We start from the raw sequence: 26,060 nt of genomic DNA, 5'->3' as shown, positions 1-26,060 counted from the left end.
ATAAAATTTTACAGCAACAACGCTATGAATTTCAAACAATTCGTTTTTAACATGAATTGCTTATTGCTTTGAACTGTGTAAAATGAGGTATTATAAGATATTGTTTACTGCATATTTACTAGAAAAAATTTATTATGATATAGATAAAATTAACCAATGCAAGAATATAATGCGCTAAAACAGGAAGAAGAAACATCCAGGAGCATGTACAAAAAGATCATATGAAAAAGGTCTGACAAAACTTACCGTCTTTCTTCTGTCTTCTCCATGGTAAAGTGCCGTGGATACTCTCGACATCTGAAATGTCACTGCCAAGTAGTTGTCTGAGTTCCGCGTCCGCTCGATCCTCTTTTGTACGAAACTTACCGACCTGTAATAAGAACATCAAGATTTTAAACTTGCAAAAAAAACATGAAAAATTTTATGAAAACAATATATTGTAAAAGTAAAAAGAAATTAAATAGCGCTTTATTCAAATATAAATGATATTTAAAAAATAACTTTATACTCTTATATCAATATTACAAAATAGCAAATGAATAGTAATCAAAGAGAAAAGATTTAACACTCTACGCTAATTAATATTTACGATTAATATTATGTAAGCTAACCCAACTCAATATAAATATATTTTAGTCGATGAAATTCGCTATGAAGGTTTTCAACTCGAGATATACAAAACAAAAATGACTTACCTCTGTTATCATCTTTCCTCTGGTCTTATTGCGTTCTCGATGATTGGCTTTCTTCTCGAGCTGCTGTATCACTCGTTCCCTAGTGGTTCTGTACTCCAGAGCAAATTCGGACACAATCCTACAAAACTCGTTTGGTTTTGTGTCTTGTATCCTGTGTAGTGGTATACCCAACCACAGAATGAATTTGCGGAAACGGTTTATGATACGTCTGTGAACGATGCCTAAGACGATTATCCTTTCGGCACAATCAGCAAGGAAATCAGACATCCTGCGTTATAAAAATAAAATAATGTACTTTTTCAAAAAAATGTATGTTTCAGCAAGTAACTGTGAAATATATCAAATAAAACTTTTAACAATTTTTTACTAATAAAATAATTTAATAAAAAAGATATTGACTAGAAAAATATAGTACGTATCGTATACATACGTGTTATTTTTGTTGCTAAAAAATATCTTTGACTTATTTAATTTTTTTTAAATGCGTGAAAAGCATAAAGTGTTTAAAGAATAAAAAACTAATTAAAAATATCACAAAAAATAAAAAAATAAAAGTTTATTGAGAGAATGCAAGTGCAGCGCGAATGATTACAGGCTGAAGGAACGAAGGGAAAGACTTATGGGAGGAGAAAATGTCCGTTCGGTAATTAATGGAAGCCCCACTTGGATAGCAGCCAGTTTCGCTGAAAAAAAAAGCTCTATCCCGAATTTATCGAAGCCACTTGGGACTTCTTAAACACAAACACTTAGAAAGACTCACAGGAAAGCAGAACGAGAGAGAGAATCACGAAAATTGGTTCGGGGGCTAAGAAACTCGGCAGGAATTATACTCACTTGACCTTCATCATCGTAGAACCATCGTGCTTCGCAATGAGCTTGAGATGGTCCCAAGACGCTTTGCACTCACTCTCGAGTTTCGCGATGTTCGCCGCCAGCTCGTCGAAATCGATTTTCGAGGCTCTCGTTACCGCACCAATCTGAAAGCAGAACCGCGTTGGCATTGTCGAGAAAACTATTCCAATTGTCTTCAAGAAATATACAAAAAGATTAACATAGTTTAAAATTTATCTGAAAGAGATACATAAAAGTATTTACTTCTTTCTTTATTTTATCTTTATATTATTTCTTCAATAAAAATCGTTTTAAATCAAACGAGTCGTGTATTTATATGTAGTTAAAATATTGTATTCGCGTAAATTATATGAAAATTATAATTGCAACATATTGCTTCTATTTTAATCTAATTTATATCTTTTAATCTTTTTTTTAAAGCTACATCACATTAATCTTTGATATTATACATCCAAAAATTCAACAAAATATGGAGAAGAAAACCGATTGTGTGATAGAATAAAATAAAATCGCGTAACAAAAAAATTTCAGAGAGCACGAGCTCTCTGAAACGTGAATTTCATCTCTATTTCATAAATATATAATAGTACAACTGTAATATCACGACAAAGTAAAGTTCTCTCTAGTTTTGATCGTACTAACTGACTCTTACCTCGGAATAGAGGTCTGTAGAATCCGGAAACTTCTCCATCACCATGTGGCAAAGATGATGAAGCAACGAGTGTTTGTGAACCGTATCCTTCACTTCAGGTACTTTGACGAGGTATTCTAGTTGAAAGCCCTTCACCTGAAAAAGGATGAAGGCTTCACGTCGTGACACGACGTCCGGAAAAATAGCGCATCTCATTTTGATGCTCGTAAATATTTAGATTTATTTATAGATTTTTTATGTTATATGATAGAGAAATTTCTATAAAATAATTGCGTCGCTCGAAAATTAATCTGATGCAAATCTAATTGCTGGAAAACACATTAGACTAGAACTTTTTTAATACAGTGGATATTCCGTCAAAACTTCCGAAAATTCCGGCGCTATTCCAAGGATAAATAGCGGACCGTGATTGCAGCAAAACTCCGTATTAAATCGAGATTGTTTTCGAAAAAATGTGGCAGTCAGCCAAGTAGCATGAAAGGTATCCTACCCAACCAGTAGTTAGAAATTATCGATATCGTTAGGTTTTGAGCTGTTACGATCTCGGGACAGACGGATTAAATGGATATTATTTGGCTGGCATTCAATACCTACCTCATTTCCGTTGAGGAATATCCCGATCGAAAGGAGTGTGCTTAGAATCCCACGGAACGTTTTATTCACTCGTAAGGTCTCCATACCCTGTTTCAAATCCATTAAAGGATCTGCGATTTCCTAGAAATTACAAAAACCGTCCCATTTTTATTTCCTCGCGAAACTCATAATTTGTATCATTGATTTTCAAAAACATATATCTCATAGTTGCATGAGAATTGAAAGGAATCATTAATTCATGGATTATTATGTTTTAATTAAAAGCGAAAATCAGAATAAGAACCATTTTTATACAAATATTTTTGTAATTTGCATATGTTTTTTTCCAAATTCATATATATAATATCAAATCTACCATAGAGACACTCCAATTAGAGTCTGTGGACATAAGCCGCATTTCGTATGCAGGATTTCTAGTTTTATAAAACGTTTTATTAAAGAGAAAGATATTTACTATTCTTTTCTCTTATTTCTCCTATTCGATCTTTTCCTTTTCTCTTTCTCTCTCTCTCTCTCTCTCTCTCTCTCTCTTGTAATTGCTAAAATATGGCGGATTGATCAAAGTGGCTGTTTCGTGTCTTGACTCTGATTAGGTCTCTAGAATCTATATAATTTAAAAGCGTAAAAACAGAATAGCAAAGTATGACTATTTCAATTTTAAACTCAACATTTGAATTTAAAACCACAATTTTTTGTTCATTATTATCTATGTAATAATTCGGATCTAAACATTTTTTTTATTAACTTTATCGATATTCCTTTGCAAGTATTTTTGAATTAATCGATTTGACTGAGAAATGACGTATCGCATATTGCAAGCATACACAAGTGTATACAAAATGATTCGTATTTCCCGGCACGAACTATTTCACGCTTCAGTTACAGTCGAACGATATCAAGAAAGTCAGGTCGTCGAGTGACCTCTCTTCGAGTACAATATCGGAATTTGCCATTTTGTCGTCGAAGAAATACGTGGAGAATGCTCTTCTACCTACCGACTTCCTCTCCTACATTGCTAACATTCCTTTCCATCGTTCCTTGATAATCGCGATGAAATCCACGCGAAATCAAAGGCAAAAGAAGAAAAGAAATATAAAAAACCAAATTAATTATTAATATGTATTAAAGTAATATTCAACAAATATATAACTTCAAATTGAAATTACGAGTCGGATTCATGGAAAAAATTATTCCGAATTGTTAACAAAATTATATTTACAAACTCTTAAAAGTTTCACTTTTCTATTATCTTGTCTTTCTGTTTTATTATATAATATAGTTTATGTAAAAATATATATTCACAAAAAATTAATGAAATTATATTATATATTATTGTTAGAAATAATATTAGATATTATCGTTGAACATTTGATGTCTTGTAAAGAATTAATATTTTCGAATTATTATTTTAAAATTTTATCACGATACCATTGGCTCTCAAAAGATCAGCAAAGGAAGATTAAGTGTATTATTAGATACTGTTTGATGCGCAAGCGATCATGTCTCTAACAGTGACACGCGCGATCATAAATTAAGGCGTAAAGCAAGAGATTAAAATCCAGTTTTATTTAGAAAAAAATAAAAAACAAAATTTATGTTATCTTCTACAAAAAAGTTGAAATTATAAGTGCTATCTCTATTGATAAGTTGACATTTTTATTATGTAATATTGTTTAATTGAGATACAATAAAGTTAAAATTTTCTTTAATTAAATAATCGTTTACTAAACAATAACGTAATATTTTACTTAAAAAAACGCTTGGTTACAAATTATCGACACTAGAATAGTAAATTCTCCTATTTTTTTGCAAATAATTTTATGTACAAAACCAACAATTAAAAAACAGAAATTTAAAAAGTTTACTGTTAAATTGTGTGTTTACTAAGAAATATATGATTATATAATATTAAGACTTACTTTCTCAGAATTTTCGAAGTCTAGCTTGAATGCCCACAGCTTTAGCCTTGCTGGTAATTCCGAAATGGAGGTCAAAGTTAGAAGGAACTGTTCGGCCGATCCTAAAGGAAGGTCGGGATTGGCAGCTTGTGCCTCTTGTATCCTGGACTTTTCTTCCTTAGTAGGTAGCATTGTTAGCAGTTTCTATTGAGAGGGTTTTGGAACGAGGAGGGAAACAAATAAAAAAAAAGTCAATCCAAAATTAGAGAAATTAGAATAAACTCGAAACTAGAATACATAAGTGCATTTGAACTAAATTTCGGGATTGATCATCACACAACAGAAAGTTAAAATTTTTCAAAGCTTTCTATTAGCCAGTAAATTAAAGTAGCATCGACACGATTCATGCAAACAAAAGTTAAAAAATTGATTAAAAATATATAATTTAAATAGACACACTATACAGTTTAAATGAATAAAGAGTGAAAAATAATAACAATTAATCTTGCTGTAAGAATTTTTAAATAATTTTCACTTAATAAAAAAATATTAAAACTGCCAAAATATATTGTATACGTTCACGTTTTTCTTTCCCAAATCTGCATTGTATGTAAAAATATAAGAAATATTTTCTAATTTTTTAACAGTTTTTTGAATGTTATAAGAAATAGAAACTGAAAGTAAAAAATAAAACAGCCATATTCTCACCTCGATACCCTCTCTATTCATAATTGTAGCATCCATTTTCAAAATCGCAGTCTTGATGGATCTTGGCGGCGGCAGTTTCGTCATACCAATGTTAATGGCGTTTGATCTTTTATGATTTAGCACAATAATTTCCTTGTTCTTGTTCATCTCCTGCTGTTTCTGTTTACCAACAACAAACAAAAAATGTTCGATTATATCAAAACATTTGCGCGTGATATAACTTCGATATTCTCTTCGTTATTACTTTGTAGCACTTGGAGTTATTACGGAACGATTAGTATTTTTTACCGTGCAACAAAAATACTCCGCTATAAAAACACATGAAAACACATCAAAAACTACCAAACATTCGAACGTTACACAGATTCGTGAAAATGTAGCGTCAGGATATATTGAAAATACGCCACTAGAATGGGATAAATGTAGCCATTCTCTTTTGATTGCAAGTGGAGATATATACGTATACGGACGACGTTGGATGTTCGTTGAAATGATTTCGCTATAGATAACAGTTCTCCAAACACTTTGCAATAGACGTAATAAATGTCACACGATAAAATCATAAAATTATCCTTTATAAGTTTACACTCATTTATTACAAAAAAATATATGTGCATAATGTCCAAAGCAAATAAATTATGCAAACGTTTATGGTTTAGGTAGAATAAATACAAATAAAAATTGAAAAATGTATTATAATATTAATATGTTATAAAATATTATACATATTGTATAATAGCAGGTAATTTAAAATAATGTCTCAAATAAAAGTATATTGAAAAATAAAACGTTTTATATAATTTTTAAAACATAAATTTATATTAAGCAAAGTAGATATTAAAAATTTGAAATTTTTGTGCCAGTTACATATTTATTTAATTTTTTAAATCATAAATCAGTTTAATAAAAATCATCTAAGAATAAAAAAATACAGGATAAAAACTTTTATATTAGATTTTTAAAACGGTACAGACAACATAAAATTCGTAAATCGTTTTAGTCACTGACAAAATAGTTTATCTGCTATTAAAGTCGATATAACAATGAAATAAAAGCAAAAGATCGTAATTATTAATATAATTATAGGTATTGTCATAACAACATTAGAAGAAACATCCTTTATTAATGATCTTTAATAAATTGATCAATTACAGTAAAAAAATTCCAGTACAGTACAGTAAAATAACAACCGCAAGAGCTTACAACAGCGATTTACAAAGTACGTGAAGCAGTCTCCTTGAAAAAAGAAATACCTTCAGCAAAGTTTTTATCAATTAGTGCATCATTGTCAGCATGAAATCGATTGGACCAGTATTCGTAAATAAACGCACTTAGAACGCATGCATTTATATTAACGATCACTAAAACAACGCCGAAAGTTAAAGAATTAAGACTCACCTCCTGTAAAATTCCAGCATGCCATTTCGTTCATATTTTTTCGTGCGAGCACCAACAACATTGCCAAGAATACAAGAAGATAATTAGTCGTATTTCAATAAACCACCATCACTATCACCACCCTTACTACTATCCGACCGCCGTCATAATCATTATTCATGATCGTTATCATAACCGTTATCCTCACGCGATACGCTTAAGTACGTTATTAAATTAGCCGACGTTATTATACAGCGCTTATTCGATAACTATACATACATATGTGGCCGAACATAAAACTAAGTGAAAGTTAATAAGAATTAAACTTTACTTTAAAGTAAGTCTCTTATTTCACATCCTTCTATGTAACAGAATAAAAGAGATATATGTTTATCATATACTATTCATTTATGAACGTTAATAAAATTTTGCCAATTTTGATATACTATTTTTATATATACAGAAATATATAAAAACATAAATGTCATTTAACTTGTTCATGTAATGAAAACAATATTAAAGTCATAAAATCATAATAAAATTCGTATACAAGTTATATGTACAAAATAAGAATCATAAAATGGCTTTATCAACATAGCTTATTATTTCTAAAAGAAAGCTAAATCAAGTCATCAATTTAATTTTAATGCACATTGATATCTAATCATCTTAATATCTTTGTACGAACAATAAGTTATATATCAAATTTCAATATAATGTAAAAAAATTAATTTTTTTAATTTATAAAAAATCCTCATTTTCAAGAAAAAATTAGTAACAGTAATTAGAAATAAACAGCAAAAATACAATAAAAATCCTTGAGATAAAACATAACAAATTCAATTAAATTAGAAATAATGTGTCATAAATTCTTAATGTGTGAGATATTAAAAAATATTTATTTTCCATATATTATCACGAAAAAATTAATTTCGCCTTTTCTATAAGTAAATATGACAAATTAAATTGTCTTTATTGTTACTATTATATCATCTTTTACTTAAATTGATTTCATCAAGTTTTCTGTACAATTGTCCTTATGGCACAGTTTGTGTAGCATTTGGTTTTTTCTTATTAATTTGGTTTGGAACATGTGGCTTTCATGATCCTAATTTACGATATTACGAAACCAAGTGCAACTGTGCACAACGTCATTATTTGCGTCGAAGGCGAGTTTCCTTTTATAATTTTGCTCCGTTTACACCCTTGTTTCGTCGCCAAAGATTTGTAATTTTCTTGGCATGCGGCTACTTTTTCCGCTGTTTTTTATGAGCGTAGGTCGACTGTAATTATCGGTGTTCTAAGCGGGTTCAAAGGGCGAGAAAGAGCTTGTGTCGGAAACAACCGGAACGGAGAAATAATACGGCAGCTTTCAGTAACGCTCGAAAAATACGCGCAACCCAGTCGCAGTCTCTCTACCGTGCAATATCTCTTGCTGCGATTTAGTTGCGCGCAGACGTGAAATACACAGGTGAGAGGAAACCAATATACCCGCGCTGTGTAATTACTGCGGTAATTAACGACGATATTCTCTACTCGATTGCAATGCTTCGGTACAATGCCAGTGAAAAATTTTTGTAGTTTTCTGGCGCGCACGCGTGTGTGTGTGTATGTATACGTTTACGTGTAAAATCGTTTTGTAAATTATATATATGGTGACTATATTTTATCTATGTGTAATAGAAGAATTAGCAGTACACGTCACCATATATATTTTACAATATTTTTTCTCTAACTTATATTTCCTCATCAGATGTAAAATTGCTATGAATAATCACATATATTGTAGTTTTAAAAAATCCAACGTATTCAAAAGAAGTTAAAGTCATAAACTAAAAACTTATATAACAAGATTAAATTTTATTTATTTTTAAAATTGTATAAATTTAATTATAATAGAAAGTTTAATAGAGAAACTGTATAAAAGTCAATATATACAATATATTTTAATGTTATAATATTTTATATCTTATTTATTTTTAAAACACTCCAAAAGCTATTTATATTTGTGAAGTATTAGGATAAATTCAAAGATTAATGTAGAAAGAAGCAGTATCAAAAAATTAATATACTATTAGTTTCACCTAATAAAAAAAATTACTAAATTATCTGACACGAGTATAATCCAGATCAAATAAATTGATCAGATAAATTGGCGAGATTTGATTAGTTCGGTCACATATTTTTAGAAATTGATTAACGTATTAGAGTATAATATCTATACTTTATCTTTGGTAACTAAGAAGTAAAATAACATTAAATATTAATTAATATTAAAAGTATAATATAAAATATAAAAAGTAATATAATATAATATTTTCTTTTTTAAAATAATTGCAATTGGAAAGTTGAATGTAATTGTTTTTACACTACGGTCAATGAAGAAAATAAAAAATGTTCTTTTCGCCACTTTGTAACTGTTAATTTACAATTACGTTATTAATTATAAATGAATGATAAATTCTTCCTAATATTTTTTAGCATTTCTATTAAAAGTAATCAAGCAGACGCGATAGAAAGATGTTATCCCCTTTAAACGTTGTAACCCTAACCTGCTAGATCAATAGAAGCGTTTATGTACACAAGATTATGGGTATATGCTTTGTGTATATTGGAATTTTAGTTCTAAGAAAAAGTCGTTGTAACAATCTTGCATAAATCAAATTTGGATATTCGCTTTTCATATTGCTACAAAATTAACGAATCACAAAACGGCTATTACTACAAGCAAATCAATACGAATTACTAAATAAAAATAAATTGGAAACTATAATTATAATTTTCTAATGCGTCATTAAATATCATTCTTAATCTTCCTTCAAAAATTTTCTTAAATGTAACTTAGTGTAACCAGCTGTAACAGTCGTTACTATCTCGACGATAAGTAAAGCTTACTTAAAGAAGACACATCAAATAAAATAAAATAAATAACATAGCGAAATATAACTTCCATCTTTACCTCGTTAAAAATTTCGAAGAATATCGTATAAAATTACAATGTACACTTCGAAAGGCAGTCGAGGGTAGATCTCGTTTAAATGAGCATTGCTCTTATGTTGTTCCCTTCAACCGTCCGTTCGAAATGGTGAAACTCGCGGTTCGTTGCACTTGTATAACGAAAACGATCTGTGTAAAAGAAATCATACATGGAGACCACTCACCTTGGTGATGAGATCCTTAGCGCGACTCTCGAAAAGATGCTCGAGCTTTTGTGTGTCGACGGCCACAGGCGTTAGTTCGTCCCAGATCATCTTGTGTTTTTCGAGCCGTGCAAGAATGTTGGGATCGTCTCGTACTTCCTTCCAGAACAGCTTCACCGTCTTCTTGCTCTTCTTCGCGAGTAACGATGGCGGACTCTTTGGCGTGTTACTGGTCTCGTTAGTTAGTAGCAGTGGCCTCGACATCTTCAAACTGACACCGAATGGCAGCGGGGGACCCTGAGGAAGGGGCGGTGGCAATCTCGCCCCCAACGGCGGTGGCGGAGGTGCTGAAACATCTCCATTTGGAGGTGCCATCGGTGGTGGCGGCGGTGGTACTCCATTCGTCACATTAGCAGATCCCAGCACATCGATCTCATCTTCGGAATTTAGATCGGTGAAATCCAAGTCGCAAAGTGCCAATGGTCTCTTCAGTTTCTTTACCAGTTCCTCCCAGTGCAGTTCATTCTCTGATTTCTTCGTTTCCTGCAGTTTCGGCAAATTATCGCTGGTTGGCGACTTTAGTACGTCCGCTTTTGACTTCGACTTCGCTAGACCTTCTTTTGCTTTCGAGATCAACCCGCTCATATCTCCTATCCTAAAGACATGCATAAAAATGGCCCAAATTATATATTTTGTATAGCAAATGCTAACAATAGAATATTTTACAGAATAAAAGATAGGAAACAAGAAACGAGCTACATTTAGATAAGCTATTAAAATCAAATAAAACACATTCATTATACACATTAGTGACACATGTGGTTATCGATTAATTATAATATTATTCTCCAATATTGAATTTCTGAATTACTTTAATTATGTTAATTAATTGTTATATACAAGAATTAAACCCAATGTAATTACTGCAGCTTTAAATTTGGTTAAACACGGAAATAATCTCTACATTTAATTCTGGCAGTTCTGACAATATAAACTCTTATGCATTTATAATATCAAAAATTAGAATTATTTCAATTAAATATATGTCTATAGTATATGTATTATTATATAATTTGATCATTTCGAAAGCATTCCAATAAATTTTGTCTCCCTGATAATTTAATTTATTAATATCACGTTATAATATTTCAAATAACATTCATTTTATAGTAATATTATTTATCAATTATCTAGTTTATATATTCTTAAGATTATCTGATGACAAAATACAAAAGCTAAGGTTTCTTATCGATCTGTAGAAAGTTTCGTATCCGATGAAGAAGTAACTTTTATATGAAACGTTGTACTCTTGCAATATCCCGTGTAAAATTAACTCGGTAAAATTTCCGACTGAGGCACAAAGTTCATACGACTTTTCCAGCTTTCTAGTATCATTGTTGTTGTCAATATCTCGCGCTATTCTTATATGCTACTTTCCACTTTTATCTATAATAAAAGTTAAACTGACTTTTGCGTTCAAACACATTACATTTCATGTTTAATAAAGAAAACTTTAATAAAATGCAGATTAATTGACCGGGGCAAATAGTTACAAAGGGCAAGCTGATATAAGTTAATATTTTGTAAACAATATTAAGTGAAAATCGACAGTATTTTACAATTGGTATTTTTAGTAGCCAAAGACAACACAATTTTCAATGTTTAAAAACATTGATATAAATTATCGAACACTTTTTCAGAATTTAATGAACTTTAAGACTCTTCTATATTTTTATAATATCTGTTTAATAAAGATTTTGTATTCTGAAATTTCGCAAATACAAATATAGAAGCAAGATGCAGAGGATAAATCAATTGAGTAGCATGCATTTGAAATAAAGGCAGCGCCTTTTCCGAAATTACCTGGAAACTTTCTCTTCCACAGGGCTGCTAGGTATAAGATTCTGTGCTGCCAACTTCTGAGTGAGATCCTTGACAGTTCCTTCCCTCTTAAGCTGTAGAACCACTCGACGATCCTCGTCTTCGTCGGTGTGATTACTCTCGTTGTACTCGACACCTTCGTTGGGACTTTTGCCATACCATGGTTTCTTCTCCTCCGAGTCGAGCTTGTTCGCGGCATTCATCAAGGGCGTCAAGTCTTTTCTGCTGTTCGTTCTGGACAACTTGTTCGAAGGAGAATCAGCGTTCCTCTCATAAGAGATACCGTTTGTATATCGTAGACTGTTTGTTGCGAACTGACCTTTAATAGCAAAAGATTAAAAATATTTATTGTATAACGACAGAATATCTTCCCGAGATGCATATTGTTCAAAAAACATATAGGTATATGGTAAGAAAAATTAAAAAATTTATTTTATTAAATCCATCCACTTCTCTCTCTCTCTCTCTCTCTCTCTCTCACGAAATGGACATATTTTGTAAAAAATTGTATGTATATTCACTTTCTAGCACATATATACATATTTTTAATGTATTTATTTCTACATAAACATACAAATTATAAAATTAAATGATAATAAGATTTTTCTTTTGTAAAAATGTGAATCACATTAGTGATAATTGGAGATTTATTTGGGAATAAAATAAATTAGGTTTAAGAATGATAAAAAGATATTTATGTAGAGCATTTTAAATGAACTTTAAGTACTCACTTTCCTGATCATCGGTATGACCAAGCGAAGCTCTCAGGTTTGCAGTAGCCTCTTGTTGCTCTCTAATGAAGCTCCTCTGTCTCTCCGCGCGTTCTCTTCGTCGTCTCAGCGCTGGTGTAACACCAACATCCACTAAAACACAAAATAATGTTTTCTCCATTAACGCGAATTACTTACGTATATCTTAACGCGTTTTATATGCAAATTAAATTTAATTTATTACAGATTAAATATGAGCAAATTTTCTCAAAATATAAGCTAGACTTTCTTTCCATCGTGTATAAAAGTTATAAAATATTTTCTTTCTGGTATAAACACATAATTGACTTAAATTAAAAACTCAATTATATCGAAAAAAAAAAGAAATAATTACCTTTATTCTCTTTGTAACTACCATTGAGCTGAACTTCACCTAGATGACCCTGAGAACTTTGAGAACTACTTGATTCGTCGTCATCATCTGGTAGGTTCGAATTCAAGGTGTTATTCAGTGTATTCACACCCAGAGTATGATTCAGTCGTGGGCTCAGTCGTGCATTCAGAGACATTGACAGGGGTGAATTACCCGTGGAATGCCTCCGAGACTTTCGCCTTTCGTGAGAATCCACTAGAGACTTTCGGTTTCGTAAAGTTTTTCTACGCAGTCAAATAGAAATATCGGATTAGAAATATCTTAACTGAATTATTATAAAATTGTTATAAGATGAAACAAAATGTTTCTCTATAAATATTTGCATAAGATTTTTCATTTTTCTTCTAAATTACATATTTTTACCCAATAATATTTTTATCCAAATGTTCCAAAGATCTATATTAATTAATTTGAATACAAATCAAAGAGAAAGAATCTTATTAAATCGTATTACGCTCAATATTAAATTGTAATATCACCTACCTTATATTGTCATCCAATTGACGTATAGGTGATCCTCTGTCTCCATCCTCGTGATGTAGTACCGCTTCGTAAATCTGAAACTGCCTGAGCAAGTCGAGATCTGTGCCCTGTTTTGACATGTACCTCTGGATAACGCCCTCCATACCCTGTTCCTCCAGGCAGTCCACTTGATCGTAGTACGTGTCTTGATCGGGGATACCGTTCAAACACTTGTTGATCAAAGTTGTTGCGTATATAAGCAACTCTGTGTCGGCGGCATCATAATCCTTCAGGAGTTTCATTACGTTAATCCACGGTACCACGCCCCTGGCTTGATCGACCGCTCTTACAGCTCTGACCAATAGCAGACTGTTTGTTTCCACGTATTCCACAAACACGAGCAGTAGTTTCAACGCCGTCTTCACCACCAGCCGAAAACGACTAGCAATTAACGTATATAACCATTCCACTGTCTGCCCATGTTCCATCACCCCGTTCATACCGTCGACATACAGCATCACCTGGCCGAGTGCTGCATGAATGCAAACGAGTTGCGAGATTAAACACGGAGGGCGAAATTGTTCCAGACAATCGCGTATAAAGAGCCTTTAGCCGTTGTTCATAAATGTACCTCTCTAGTGGATTTTATGGCAGCTCAAACAATATTAAGGCTCAAAAGATTCTCGAGACATCGAAAAAGAGAAGTAAAAAATTTAATATTTTTTAAATACGGTTTAAACATCCACTTTAGAAAGTTAACGGAGGTAGAAATTTTTATGCAAACGGGTAACTGCTCTCCTTTATGATGTCATAAAATATTTTTTAAATACTGTCTCCAATAACGTTAAATATTTTCCGTATTAATCGACTTTTTTGAATCTCTCTTGATATTATACATATATATATATATATATATGTATATATATATAACCATTAATCTTACCTCTTAATTCGGACTGTGGCATCCCGCTATTTTTATCGGAAAGCAAAAATATAAACGGAAACGTCAAAACGACGACCTCTGCCGATGTAGATATGCAACGAAAAATAAAAGTACAACCGTCGTTGCAACCGATGCGAAACCTATCAATCATGGCTCAATCCAAAACGACGTTACCTATTTTGTACACCATGCGCTTCGTTGTTTACGAAACTGATTTCCGGCTCGTACTCGAACTACGAACATAGGCAGGCACGACTAAAATTTAACAGGTAAATTCTACCGATCGCGTTCGTAAGTTTACTCAGATTTTATCCTACATGATATTATAGTCCAAAATACGCTTGCGCTTACATATTATCGCTTAAAACACGCATATTCCAACGAAAGCCGCTCCACACTGTGCTCTAAATAAATTACGGCGCGCTTGGCATGTAAAATGTGCGAAAAAGTATAGAAGAAAGCTGTTGCAAGCATTCATGCACCGCAGGTAGAAACCGCTTCATCCAAGATTAATTAGAAACAATGAAAAAAAAAAATTGGAATTCCCTTCCCTGCTCTTTGTCGAATAATAGTTATACGTGGGCTGCGTGCAGCTCGAAAATAAAATGCGCTCGAAAATCCAGGTCACTTATGCGATGCGCAAACCAAATAACAGATGGTTACATTAAATCGTAAAGCCAATTAGTGAGTGCTTGGCAAACCAAATACATAAGTTACTATCGCGACAAATTGTGCAAAATCTAATTCGACTGAATCGATCTTGCTTGCGAGAATGTTAACAATGTTTAATTTTCGTTAAAATCATGTTATATATAAAATATCAAAGAAATAATATTGAATAATAATATTGAATAATAAAAAGTCAGCAATTATTTGCTCCTGTACGGATATGTGTTATACAATCAATATTTAACCTATGTAAATTTGAAAGCTGTATAGTGCAATTAATTAAACAAGGTTTTTATCTCGATGAAAATGACTGTTTACATATATTGATTCCCTATAATCAAAGTTTTTGGTATTCGCGCGATCGTATGCTTTGTATCAGCGACGTATGCCAGCCTGACAACGTTCATAAAGCACGTTCCACCAGTTCCACGATAAACGTTACTGTTATATAGGCTGTAAGTTATAATGCGAAATCTAATTAGAAGCCTAGATATATAAAGTCTGGATATATAAAACGCGCAACAAAAGTAATCGAAATATCAGATACTAATATGTTGCAACAGGATTTTGTAATATTTAAATAATTGGATTGCAAAATGCAACATACGTGCTTGGTACCATTTATGTAATGTAGTAACAAATTATGAAGTGTCTATTCACGATGAGACTATATAACTATTTATAATAAAAATAGATAAAAAATTGAACTGTAAATACATTAATCTAAGCAACTTCTGTAAACTGTAATATGAAGAAAAAAATTGCATCAGAATTTAATAATAGGGAGTTGCATGATACATGTATGAAATAGTAAACAATATAATATAAGAAAAAATTGTTGTAAATTATGTCTGAAAATACGAATAGAATAAATCCATGAATTTTATTTTAAAACGTCGTAATTGCTCCTCAAAATTGCATTTTCGATACTAAAATCTTTGCTTTTGGTATAACTTTTTACTTCTTCAGTATAAGTTCTCGATTCGTTTCAGCTCCCTCTAATACAGAGATAAACGCAACGAATGCATTATAAGATTACAACATGAAATTAGCGTGCTCACTCGCGTATAAGCTGGTGGTTTACAAAGTACTTGAACACGATTCCAAGATACCGCACTCAAAAGGCACGATCAAAGAGCACCATTCATAATTCGCGACGCATCGCGGTTTGACGAGTAGCTGCAAGCCACCGTGGCTTCCACGTGTTGACGCTTTCGTAAACGCGGCGCGTTAACACTTGGTGTCACCTTCTCTCTCGCTGTACTTTTAGACGGTAATATCATCGTCGCCATGTACTTCTTGGAAAAGCAAAGATGAGGACGTTGATGTCTAGCTCGTTAAACATTAGCTGCATTACGCTGGTATTATCTTATCGCTACTTGCGGCAAAGTGGGAGCGCATAGAGAGCGTCCATAGAGAGCGTAGTGTCTACCATGAAATCTCGGTGTGCATGTACCCCGCAAGGTCGCATCATTCTCTTAACTCAATTTGCGGGTTCGCTTACGATACGACTTTCCCGCCGTCTAATTGGATGCACCGACTGCTATTATTGCGGAAGTTATAGAATAATCATCATCTGATATTATTATTGAATCTCGTTAGCGGTATGCCACAACAGTAGGTATTTATTACAGGTTATAAAAATTAATTGCGGATTTTCGCAGAGATCGTAATTAATAAACGAAGTAGGAAAGACCGAGACTGTTTGTCATTCTTGAATAATAATTTTTAGAAAAAAGTGGATGTAAGTCATATACGTATTTCTTAATATTTCTTTTATCTAGAAAAGACTATATTATTACACATATTTAAAAAAAAAATTGTTTATACGTTTAATCTACAATTGTATTTTTAATTTTAAAAGTTTTAAAATATTTTTTATCAGTAAATCACTGTTTTTGAAAATATTTTACGTTTGTAGAAAAATCTAAATCTGTTTTAAGAAAATAAATATTTTATTGATAATAATATTATAAAGAAATGATTTAAATGAGAAAAGGTTTAAATTTTATTAAGTTGGAGATAGGCATTAGGGACGTAAATACCTTCAATTTTAAAATAAGTGAATGAAGTATTTACCTCGTAAAATGTAATTTTGGTAATTCTGGTCGGCTTCGCTGCTGACTTTGATCAGGCAGGCGAGTCCATCATTTTGCACAAACTCGTGTACCAGATCCTTGTCCTCCTGGAAGATTGAAATTCGCGATAAGTTAATTTAATTATGACTGAATGAGACAACAACATTAATCTATGTTGATGTTCTAAAATAGGAACAGTTTACAGAAGTGTTTCCCTAAAGACCTGGGTACATTTATCATAGCTAGACATTCTTGTTAATTATATCAGGACAAAAGGCTTTTAATGTAAAACTCGAACAAATATCGCATTATATATTAAACATTATGTCACGAAACTACTTTACATCAGAATAAATGTAAAATCGATCAGAGAAAATAATCAACAGTCCTTAGCTTTCAACTATTATAATTACTTATCGAATTTCGTTGTATGATATAATAGAAAATTTCATCAAACATTTATTCAGACGTCAAAAACAATTCTTATATTGTTTTTCAAAAAAATTTTCATTTATTCTCGATTCATAGCACCTTCATGTTTTTACATATTTTTTTTAATACACACGTAAGCTTTCCAACAAGTTGGAAGAAACTACAGAGAAAACATAGAAGAACTAATATAGCTGCTGATATCCGATCCTGACAGCGACGTCACGGCAGCATGATTTACCTCTACATTACCACCTAAGCCCGCCCAACCCGCTCTACCGTGCAACCAGGGTTAAATGGAATTAGTTATGCCGCTTCAGGCGCAAAGTCGCGGGCATAATGGAAAATCTACGAAGTTTGATTAAACCCCCTCGTTTCCAAGGCGCCGCGACGCCGACGCCATGGCCGTTCGCGATCTAGTTGGACTTCTCTGGGATTCGCGTATACTTTGGTATTCTCTCGTGTTTCCCCTCTTCCACTTCTCATTCCGCCAACCGTGAGGCGATAGAAGTTTACATGGGACTTAGGCGCGACATAGACTCGATTAGCTCGACGGATTAAGAAGCGAAATTGAACTCGTACCGATGCATTTCCTCAATTTATGTGCCGCGAGGGAAACTTGAAACTAGCCGAAAGAGGAAGCAAAGTGGAGGTTCGCACTGGGTGCCTCGTAGAAGCAATTATGAAATATATATGGTTACACGACGTCCTGCGACTAGATTAGATACGGGGCGGACGTGCAATTGATTTGCGCGACAGTAAATTCGATTAGCTGTACGGATTAACAACGAAGGATATGCAAGAATATGAGGGATACATAGTCGTGATGAAGGTTGAAACCCGCAGCGGCAATAATCGGAAAAGGGAATAAGATCGTTAAATGCGCGAGCAAGATTTAATTAACTCTTCGTCCTCTATCACTGCTGGACAAAATTAAAATTTAGTATTTCCAATAATTTCAATCTTAGAATTGTAGGTAACAAACGAAATACGCAGATACTAGCTTAAAAAGAAAAAGACAGAAAGAAAGAGAAAGTGTGTATTATTTATTCGATCAATATAAATTATAAGTTAAACATTTAAAAGATAATAAATTTAAATATATCTCAAAAAATTATCAAAATATGTTTTAATTTACATGTCAGTTTATGTGTCAGAATTTTTCTCGATAAAAAGAATAATATCGATGAAAGAAAATTATTCGTGAAAGTGGAATACCGTCACAAAGGTAAATAAAAATAGTGAGCGAAAATTATTATTTAATAATAAGATTTTAGACACACAGTATATTTATATTCTATGTAAACATTTAACAACAGAATTATTTTCAATAATTTCGTTACCAAATGGAGGACAAAAAATCCAACAAATTTCAAATATTTTAATTTAATGATTCCGTCATTTTGTGTTTTTCAGTACATGTTTTTTTTAAGAAAATATCATGTTTAAATTACTAATAAAGCAATAACAAATTGTACTATATAATTTAATTAAATACATATATATATATATATATATATACTTATTACTTGAAAATATAGATATTTTTTAGTTAGATAAGTTTAAATCACCAAATATTTAGTTAAATTTTTGATCAAGTCATGTTTCTTAGAGAAAGGAAGAAAAAACTGTGTGTCTCCTATAAACAGTAGAGAAGCTGCATTCGCTCGAATGCAAATATTTACTCGTCATGCAAGTAACTTCGCGCAAAAATATCCGCTCAGCTTCGTCGCATACCCCTCAACTGCTCTTCATCCACCCCAGTCTACTATACGTTCACTATACATTCTTTCCAGCCTTCTCGCGCGACCCCGCTCATTCTATCTCATCACGAATTGTAAACCCACCTGAAAAATCTGCTTGAGGGAGAAGAGAGCCCGTCGCAGCTCGCGGCCCTCGCTGTTCAGCAATTTTTCTGCAACAGACAAGCAACACGCAACCATTTATTATAATAATACCGCATGCACACATACACGCGCCGTCGTCGTGAGCGCATTCGCGCACATTGTTGCTGGGGCCCCTTTTTACAAAGGATCCCATTTTCAGATCACGGTACTTAGCGATCAAGCGACCGTAATGAAGAGGCCGCGTTTACCGTAGCCTCTTCCATCGTGGCAATTCCATCCGACCGCGCACGCGTGCACCGCTAATTTGATATAAATTGCCGTCAGATTATTGAATCTGGCCCTCGGGCGAGACCGAGAACCTTCATCGTCCGAGATTAATTTTAGTATCACCAAACGAAAACAACAGGATTAATGAAGTGTGGTGTCAATGCCAGTTCAGTAAGTGGAGAAATTTATCATGAGGGATTAATGTAGTTGCGCTAAGTGGATAAGTAATTGTTACAATTAATGTAACTTTAATAAGAATTAATTTTTTTCCGTAAAAATTTCCAAATATATGTTTCATTCAAACGTAAATGCTATCAATATGAAATCTGTAAAATACACTTTAGAGAGAATTACTTTATTCTGTAAGTTATCCCCAATTACGTCATTTTGTTATTTTATCAATCTTCAAAATTATTTTATTTGATCTATCTCATTATTTTTAATAAATTTAATCTAATAACTAAATAATATATCACACAAATAATTTATTAATCTCTGTAAAATTTTCTCAAATAGCGCTTTTACATTTGCTCGGCGACTAGTATGCAATCAATATTGAACAAGGCGAATGTGCAGATATTCAACATGCTGCAGCACCATATTCAATATATATCCTCTATTCTCTCGAGAGGATTCATGATCCCATTGAGAAACTCACCATTTGACTCTGTTCTCCTACGAATGGATTTATTTATCAGATAAACAATCGAGCAAGCACCAGTGCGTAATTTAACAGAGGTTCGTAATTAAGTCCCATTAATTTTGCACGTTGAATTCCCGGTCGAAATCTCCATTTCGTCTCCACATCCGTTTTTTCTCTCGCCATTCAGTGCGCGATCCTCTTCCAATCATGACCCACCGATTCACCGTATTACTAATAATTGAATTCCATTTCATCGACGGTGCGGCAGGGTAAATTCAATTTGCCGGCCATACCGGAATTTTCTGATTCTACTGCGGAAGTTCGCGGATAGTTTGTCAGGATGATGAAAAAAGGAATGAGTCTGGTGAAACGTGTTATCGGGCAAAAGCGCGGAAATGCCAATATACCGTGAATATATGCAGTGGGAATTTTACCGGACACAAGGCGAGAAAAGTTGGACATGTCGGTACGATGTATTATATACACGAAAGGCAATTTCTGTTTGCACTCTTTGATAAGCACAATTTATCATCGTTCTCTTTCTTCTCTCCTTCTATTTTTCTTCTATCTTCGTACAGTTTGATTGAAAATAATTATTTAGTAGCATAACGTATAAAATAACAGTATGATATATAAGATCATTTTTTACTGTTATTTCTATTTCTTTACTATTTTTTAAAAATTATTATTACTGTCGACCACATTTTAATTTTAATAAAATATTTTGGAACTTAATTTTTAATTTATTAAAACTTTTAGTTTTTTATCTAAAAGAATTTTTTAAAACATATTTAATAATAATGTCATGTAAATATAAAGTTACTCTTCATTTAACGTGGCCTCATCTCATTTGCAATTTTTACGTAACTACGCCTTTTCGTCTGTCCAAGTTTCGCAGTGGCCAACCCAATTCGCGATTTCTTTCGCGGAAAAGAAGGCCCGGTGCGACCGCATAATCCACAGCTATCACGCGATCTCCAAATGCATAATGCATGCAGGAGAGAGATGGTCCAAGGAGAGGAGTGATGAGAAAAACGAGCGAGAAAGAGAAAGAAGGGAGATATGCAAGCAAAGGTAATTAGGAGTTCGCTGCAGGGTAGTCGCGAAGGAGTCCGGGAGAAGGATGAGGCGAGGAAGAGAGAACGAACGACGCGTCTTCTAAGAATAGCGGTCCCAAGGCCCTGGGGCCCTTGGTCCCTCCGTAATCAGTAACCATATAAGCAAAGGTCCCCTCTTCGACCCTTTTTGCTCCGTTTCTCTGTCTCCGCTTGGTATCTTCTTTTCGCTACTAAGCAACTTTGCCGACTACACCATAATGCGCTATTGTCGCCTATATATTCACTTTCGTTTAATTTTCACTCCGATCATTGTTAAGTTTTAGCGTTAAGTGCTTATTTTGTTATTCTACTGTAAACAATTTATTAATTTATTTTCGGATTAGATATCTAATGGTTCTAACAGAATTAAGAAGAAATAACGTTTTATGTATTTTAAATGTGTGTACTTATATTCGCTAAGTTATTTCTCTAAAGTTATTTTTAAAGTTATATAAATATGTTCCTAATTACTTTTTAATTACTATTTCAAAAATATTTAGTAATAATATTTTTATGTAGATGCAAAAATTAGTGTAATCAATCAAAATATTAATATGAGGTATCTATATATTTGTATGTGTTTTCAAAATAAACAGGTTCACAGACATTTAACATTAGAAATTGATTTTACTGATATAATTGTTTTATCGACAAAGTCGTGACGACATCTAATTTACGAGAAAAGTAATATGATAAGGAATATTATAATACTCATATGGCGTGATAAATGTTATTACGTACTATTTTTATCCGTAATTGTTTGTACCAGGAGCGATGCCAATTGGCATATAACATCGTTCTAATATAAGAGTAGCAAAGAAAATTAAAAACGGTTTAAAAGTATAAAAATATCAAGAATATTAAACAAGAAATTATAAATTTAATTTCACATTTTTTTCATTTTGTATCTTAAACAAATTAAAATACAAAAAAAATTTGCTAATTACGATACGTGCGAGTTAGCTTTCAAAAGCTAATAAGATAATTTGAATAAGATGTCATAAAATTCGTATAACAGTAAATTAAAAACTATAATTAAAAATTGTTATTCCTGTTTCTAGTAATATCTATCTTAAATTTAACATTTACCAACAAATGCTGTGAAAAATTAAAAGAATCTTCATTATTTAAATAAATTTATTTTAATAAGTTATATAAATAGAAAAAAATGCGACTAAATAAATATCTCTATTGTCACAATCAAATAATAATAAAAGATCAATTTATTAAAAATTTAGAATTCATGAAAATTTTCATTTGTTGCTAAATACTAAACCATCTAATCCATTTCGCGGACAACCGACTATACTATTGCCAGATATTTCGACGTGAGCGAAATCCGAATCCACATGTCGCGTGATACGTGAAAACGTGCTTCTCGTGGCACATCTCGTGCTGTGTAATGCGTCCGGTTAACCAGTTAGCTGCGGAATATAATTTGTACGATCTGTTTGTGAGCGAAACAGAATAGTGAAATTATAAATTGTTTATCGCATAATAAGTACACTTCGATGCGAAGATAAAAAGCGATTAATAAGTGAACAATGGAATTCAATAATTATAACGCTTTCAACAAGAACTGTGTTTAGACATATAACAATTATAATTTTTATATTTGGTGCATATGTGTTTAAATAAACGCAATAAATTAATTTTGCGTTCATGTGATTATCAAATTTTATTGTTCGTCGTTAACCATATAATCATATGTTATTAATAATTGTTAATAATGTGATTATGATGATATCTTATCATGTCTTATCTTTATTCTGATATGTTTCTCATTTTTATCATAAATTGTTATTAATAGACATTTATTTATTTTAAGAATATCTATTTATAATAAATATGCTAAAAAATAGTATATGAGAAAATATTTATATAGATTAAAACATTAAAAAATTTCGTAGACGCGTTACAAACACTTATTTTAGATTAATTTTTCTGTATCTAAGAATCTCTATTCCGTAAGCTCTCCTTATTTCCATTGCTTTTTAAGATATTTTTGTCCATTTGGAATAGCACGTATTTAAATATAAATAAAATATGCCAGATATTCTTGCAAAATAGAATCGTCTTCACTACTCGCTTTTCAAAGGTAGGTAAGTCACATAGAAAGAAGAAGAGAAGAAGGATCAAAATGAAAAAAAGACAGACAAATTTCACGAGGGTCGGGATACACGAAGAACCGTTAAAATATGTAAAACGGCACGGTCCACTTTGGCTTCCGCTCCTCCCTCTGCCCTTTTGAAACTTCTTTTTTTCTTGCTTATTCTGTACCTTCGATTATCTCCTCCACCGCCTTCACAGAGTTCAATGAACCAGGACACAGAGCCTACAGGTGTACCTGACACACATCATTCGCAAATTTTGTTCTCTGTGATATTTAACATCTACGAAACATTTTAGCAAGATTTTTATTTATTAGCAAATTTAACGCGTACATAAAATATATTAACGTTGCTAATCTTTTTCCTGAAGTGAACTTTCTAAATTCAATTAAAAAATTTGAAATAAAAATTTCATAAACACAAATCATAGCCGATAATACCGAGCGACACATGGAAACAAAATAAGATACGCACCCTATCTAATTTTGTTCTACTATCTGAACATGCTTATACACGTTCTGATTAGTAATAATTATTAGCTTTCCTTTTTTATCATGTCTAAAATAATATAATTCTTTTTTTGACTGACACACACACACACACACACACAACAATATAAATTAAAAAATTTGTAATTCTATTTCATTTTTGCAAATATTATATCTAAAAAAATATATGACAAAACAGTAATAAAAAAATCTTTCAATTACAATTGATTCAACTATACAAACAGAGAGATATAATAAAATGTTAACAATTATAACAACGTCTACTTGCAGAAAACAGCTCTGATAGCTGAACCAATCCCGTAAGGAATAATTTACATGGCGAAAAGGCGCAAGAAATATCTTTGGTTATTTTCAAGAAATTGATGTTAGCAAGTCAAATAAGCTCATCTGAACATCTTATAGAAATACTTCTCACTATAACGGAAATAATGTAATAATCTTAATAGAAATGAGAGAGAGAGAATTTGTAATACAAGAGATAAGATTTTATTCACACAAATAAATTTAATCATACGTCGCACATATATATACATATCTCTACATACATTATTATAGTTTTCAGACACAAAACATTCTCATAACAAAATTAATTAAGAGAAGTAAAAATTTTATTTAAACAATTTGAATAATAATAAACTTTAAAAAATTGATATAAATTAGAAAAACATTTAATATATTTTAAATGTTCGGAACATTCGTTAAAATTTGAATGCGTTATCTATAAGTTTAATAATCTACAGAATTATAAAAGAATAAATAAGTGGATTTGGTGAAACTAAAAATATTACAAACTTGTAAATAAAATAAATAATAATAGTAAGCTATTAAAACCTGTTTAAAAAATTTAAATAGAACCCTACAGACATTATTTTTCTACGAGTCGTTAAATTGCATGCTAATAATTATAGTAATTTAGACATAATAAGGTTTAATCAGAACAAGGTTATCAAAATAATTCCTCATAGAGTCGCTTATTTCGTTTTCATAAAATTAATAAAATAATAAATCATCGTTCGTTTTTTGAATTGAAAAAGTTCATTTAAGTATGCATTATGCGTAAAAAAGTGTAAAATAAATGTAGTAGTTTCGAAAATCTCGCATGACACGTTTCAATTTTCTCGTAATATTCCAATTTGTTCCATTATGTCAATAAAAACGGTCAAGGTAATCGCCGAGAAAATGCACTTACTGTCAATAAGAAAAGTCGAAGTCACCGATTATCGTATTCTTATAAAAATTTCAATAATGTTCATGCTACATTTTTAGTGTTAAGTATTTATGGTACAATCATATGGTAAAAACATGATTATTTCCAATTTGAAAAGATTACGCAAATTTTCACAAATCATGTTGGTCTTTTATTTCTTCTGTAAAGAGAAAAGAAGTGAAAGTTATTTCAATCATATTTTTTAAATATATAAACCTATTTTAATCATATTTTCTGAACGTTCTGAATATTTCAATTTTCAAAGCTTTTACTAGAATAAAAAAATTAAGAATTCCTAAATATTTTCATAACATATTACACAGTTTAGATGTAAACATAAATAATTAGGTATTTCTAAACTGTAAACCAGGATCAATTGGTGGTAAAAGGATCAAGCAGAGGTGCGTATTTGCTGCTGTTTGTTGTAATTTCAGTAACGATTTTTGTAACGCTACAGGTAAAAAGAATGTAGAACGAAGGGAGTTTTTATTCGACATTGCGTGATTAAGTACCGTCTGTCATAGACGGTGATGGATGGTCGCTGAACCACGATAAAGGATTAGCTTGATTTTCGCAGGTACAGGGTTCCGCACTCAACGGCATAGTCATTACTTTGCTAATTATCAACAGGCAACAGAGCTCATTGTTTACGACATTGTATAATTATGTCGTAGCGTATATTTAAAAATATTATATTTTGCTTGAAAACATATTGTAAATTTAATTATGCGTTCGTTATTCATTGTTTCTATAGTTGTTCGTACAATTTAGATCACAAAAAATTTTGTAATATTAAAAAACTACTGACGTTTTAAAAAAAAAGGATATCAAATAAAAAAAATACCACAACTTTTAGCC

At 31.8% G+C, this 26,060-nt stretch overlaps 1 protein-coding gene across 3 annotated transcripts in view; it reads right to left on the bottom strand.

The window, feature by feature from the left end:
- The window catches only part of Fhos (Formin homology 2 domain containing), a 50,859-nt gene that overhangs the window by 13,067 nt on the left and 11,732 nt on the right, over nucleotides 1-26,060 (bottom strand). For all 3 annotated transcript variants that reach the window (XM_018504905.1, XM_018504906.1, XM_018504908.1), the window contains exons 3-16: nucleotides 19,369-19,436; nucleotides 17,094-17,199; nucleotides 13,424-13,934; nucleotides 12,902-13,164; nucleotides 12,529-12,660; nucleotides 11,780-12,116; nucleotides 9,938-10,571; nucleotides 5,400-5,558; nucleotides 4,713-4,895; nucleotides 2,794-2,913; nucleotides 2,200-2,334; nucleotides 1,530-1,672; nucleotides 696-963; nucleotides 247-370 (exon numbers count right to left, since the gene is read on the bottom strand). In XM_018504905.1, coding sequence (XP_018360407.1) covers nucleotides 247-370; nucleotides 696-963; nucleotides 1,530-1,672; nucleotides 2,200-2,334; nucleotides 2,794-2,913; nucleotides 4,713-4,895; nucleotides 5,400-5,558; nucleotides 9,938-10,571; nucleotides 11,780-12,116; nucleotides 12,529-12,660; nucleotides 12,902-13,164; nucleotides 13,424-13,934; nucleotides 17,094-17,199; nucleotides 19,369-19,436 — 3,183 coding nt within the window. The remainder of the gene's footprint in view (nucleotides 1-246; nucleotides 371-695; nucleotides 964-1,529; nucleotides 1,673-2,199; nucleotides 2,335-2,793; nucleotides 2,914-4,712; nucleotides 4,896-5,399; nucleotides 5,559-9,937; nucleotides 10,572-11,779; nucleotides 12,117-12,528; nucleotides 12,661-12,901; nucleotides 13,165-13,423; nucleotides 13,935-17,093; nucleotides 17,200-19,368; nucleotides 19,437-26,060) is intronic.

This window comes from Trachymyrmex cornetzi, unplaced genomic scaffold, assembly GCF_001594075.2.
Source record: "Trachymyrmex cornetzi isolate Tcor2-1 unplaced genomic scaffold, Tcor1.1 scaffold188, whole genome shotgun sequence".
Taxonomy (NCBI): Eukaryota; Metazoa; Arthropoda; class Insecta; order Hymenoptera; family Formicidae; genus Trachymyrmex; species Trachymyrmex cornetzi.
The sequence above is the reverse complement of the archived record's forward strand: the minus strand, read 5'-3'. Positions and strand labels throughout refer to the sequence as shown.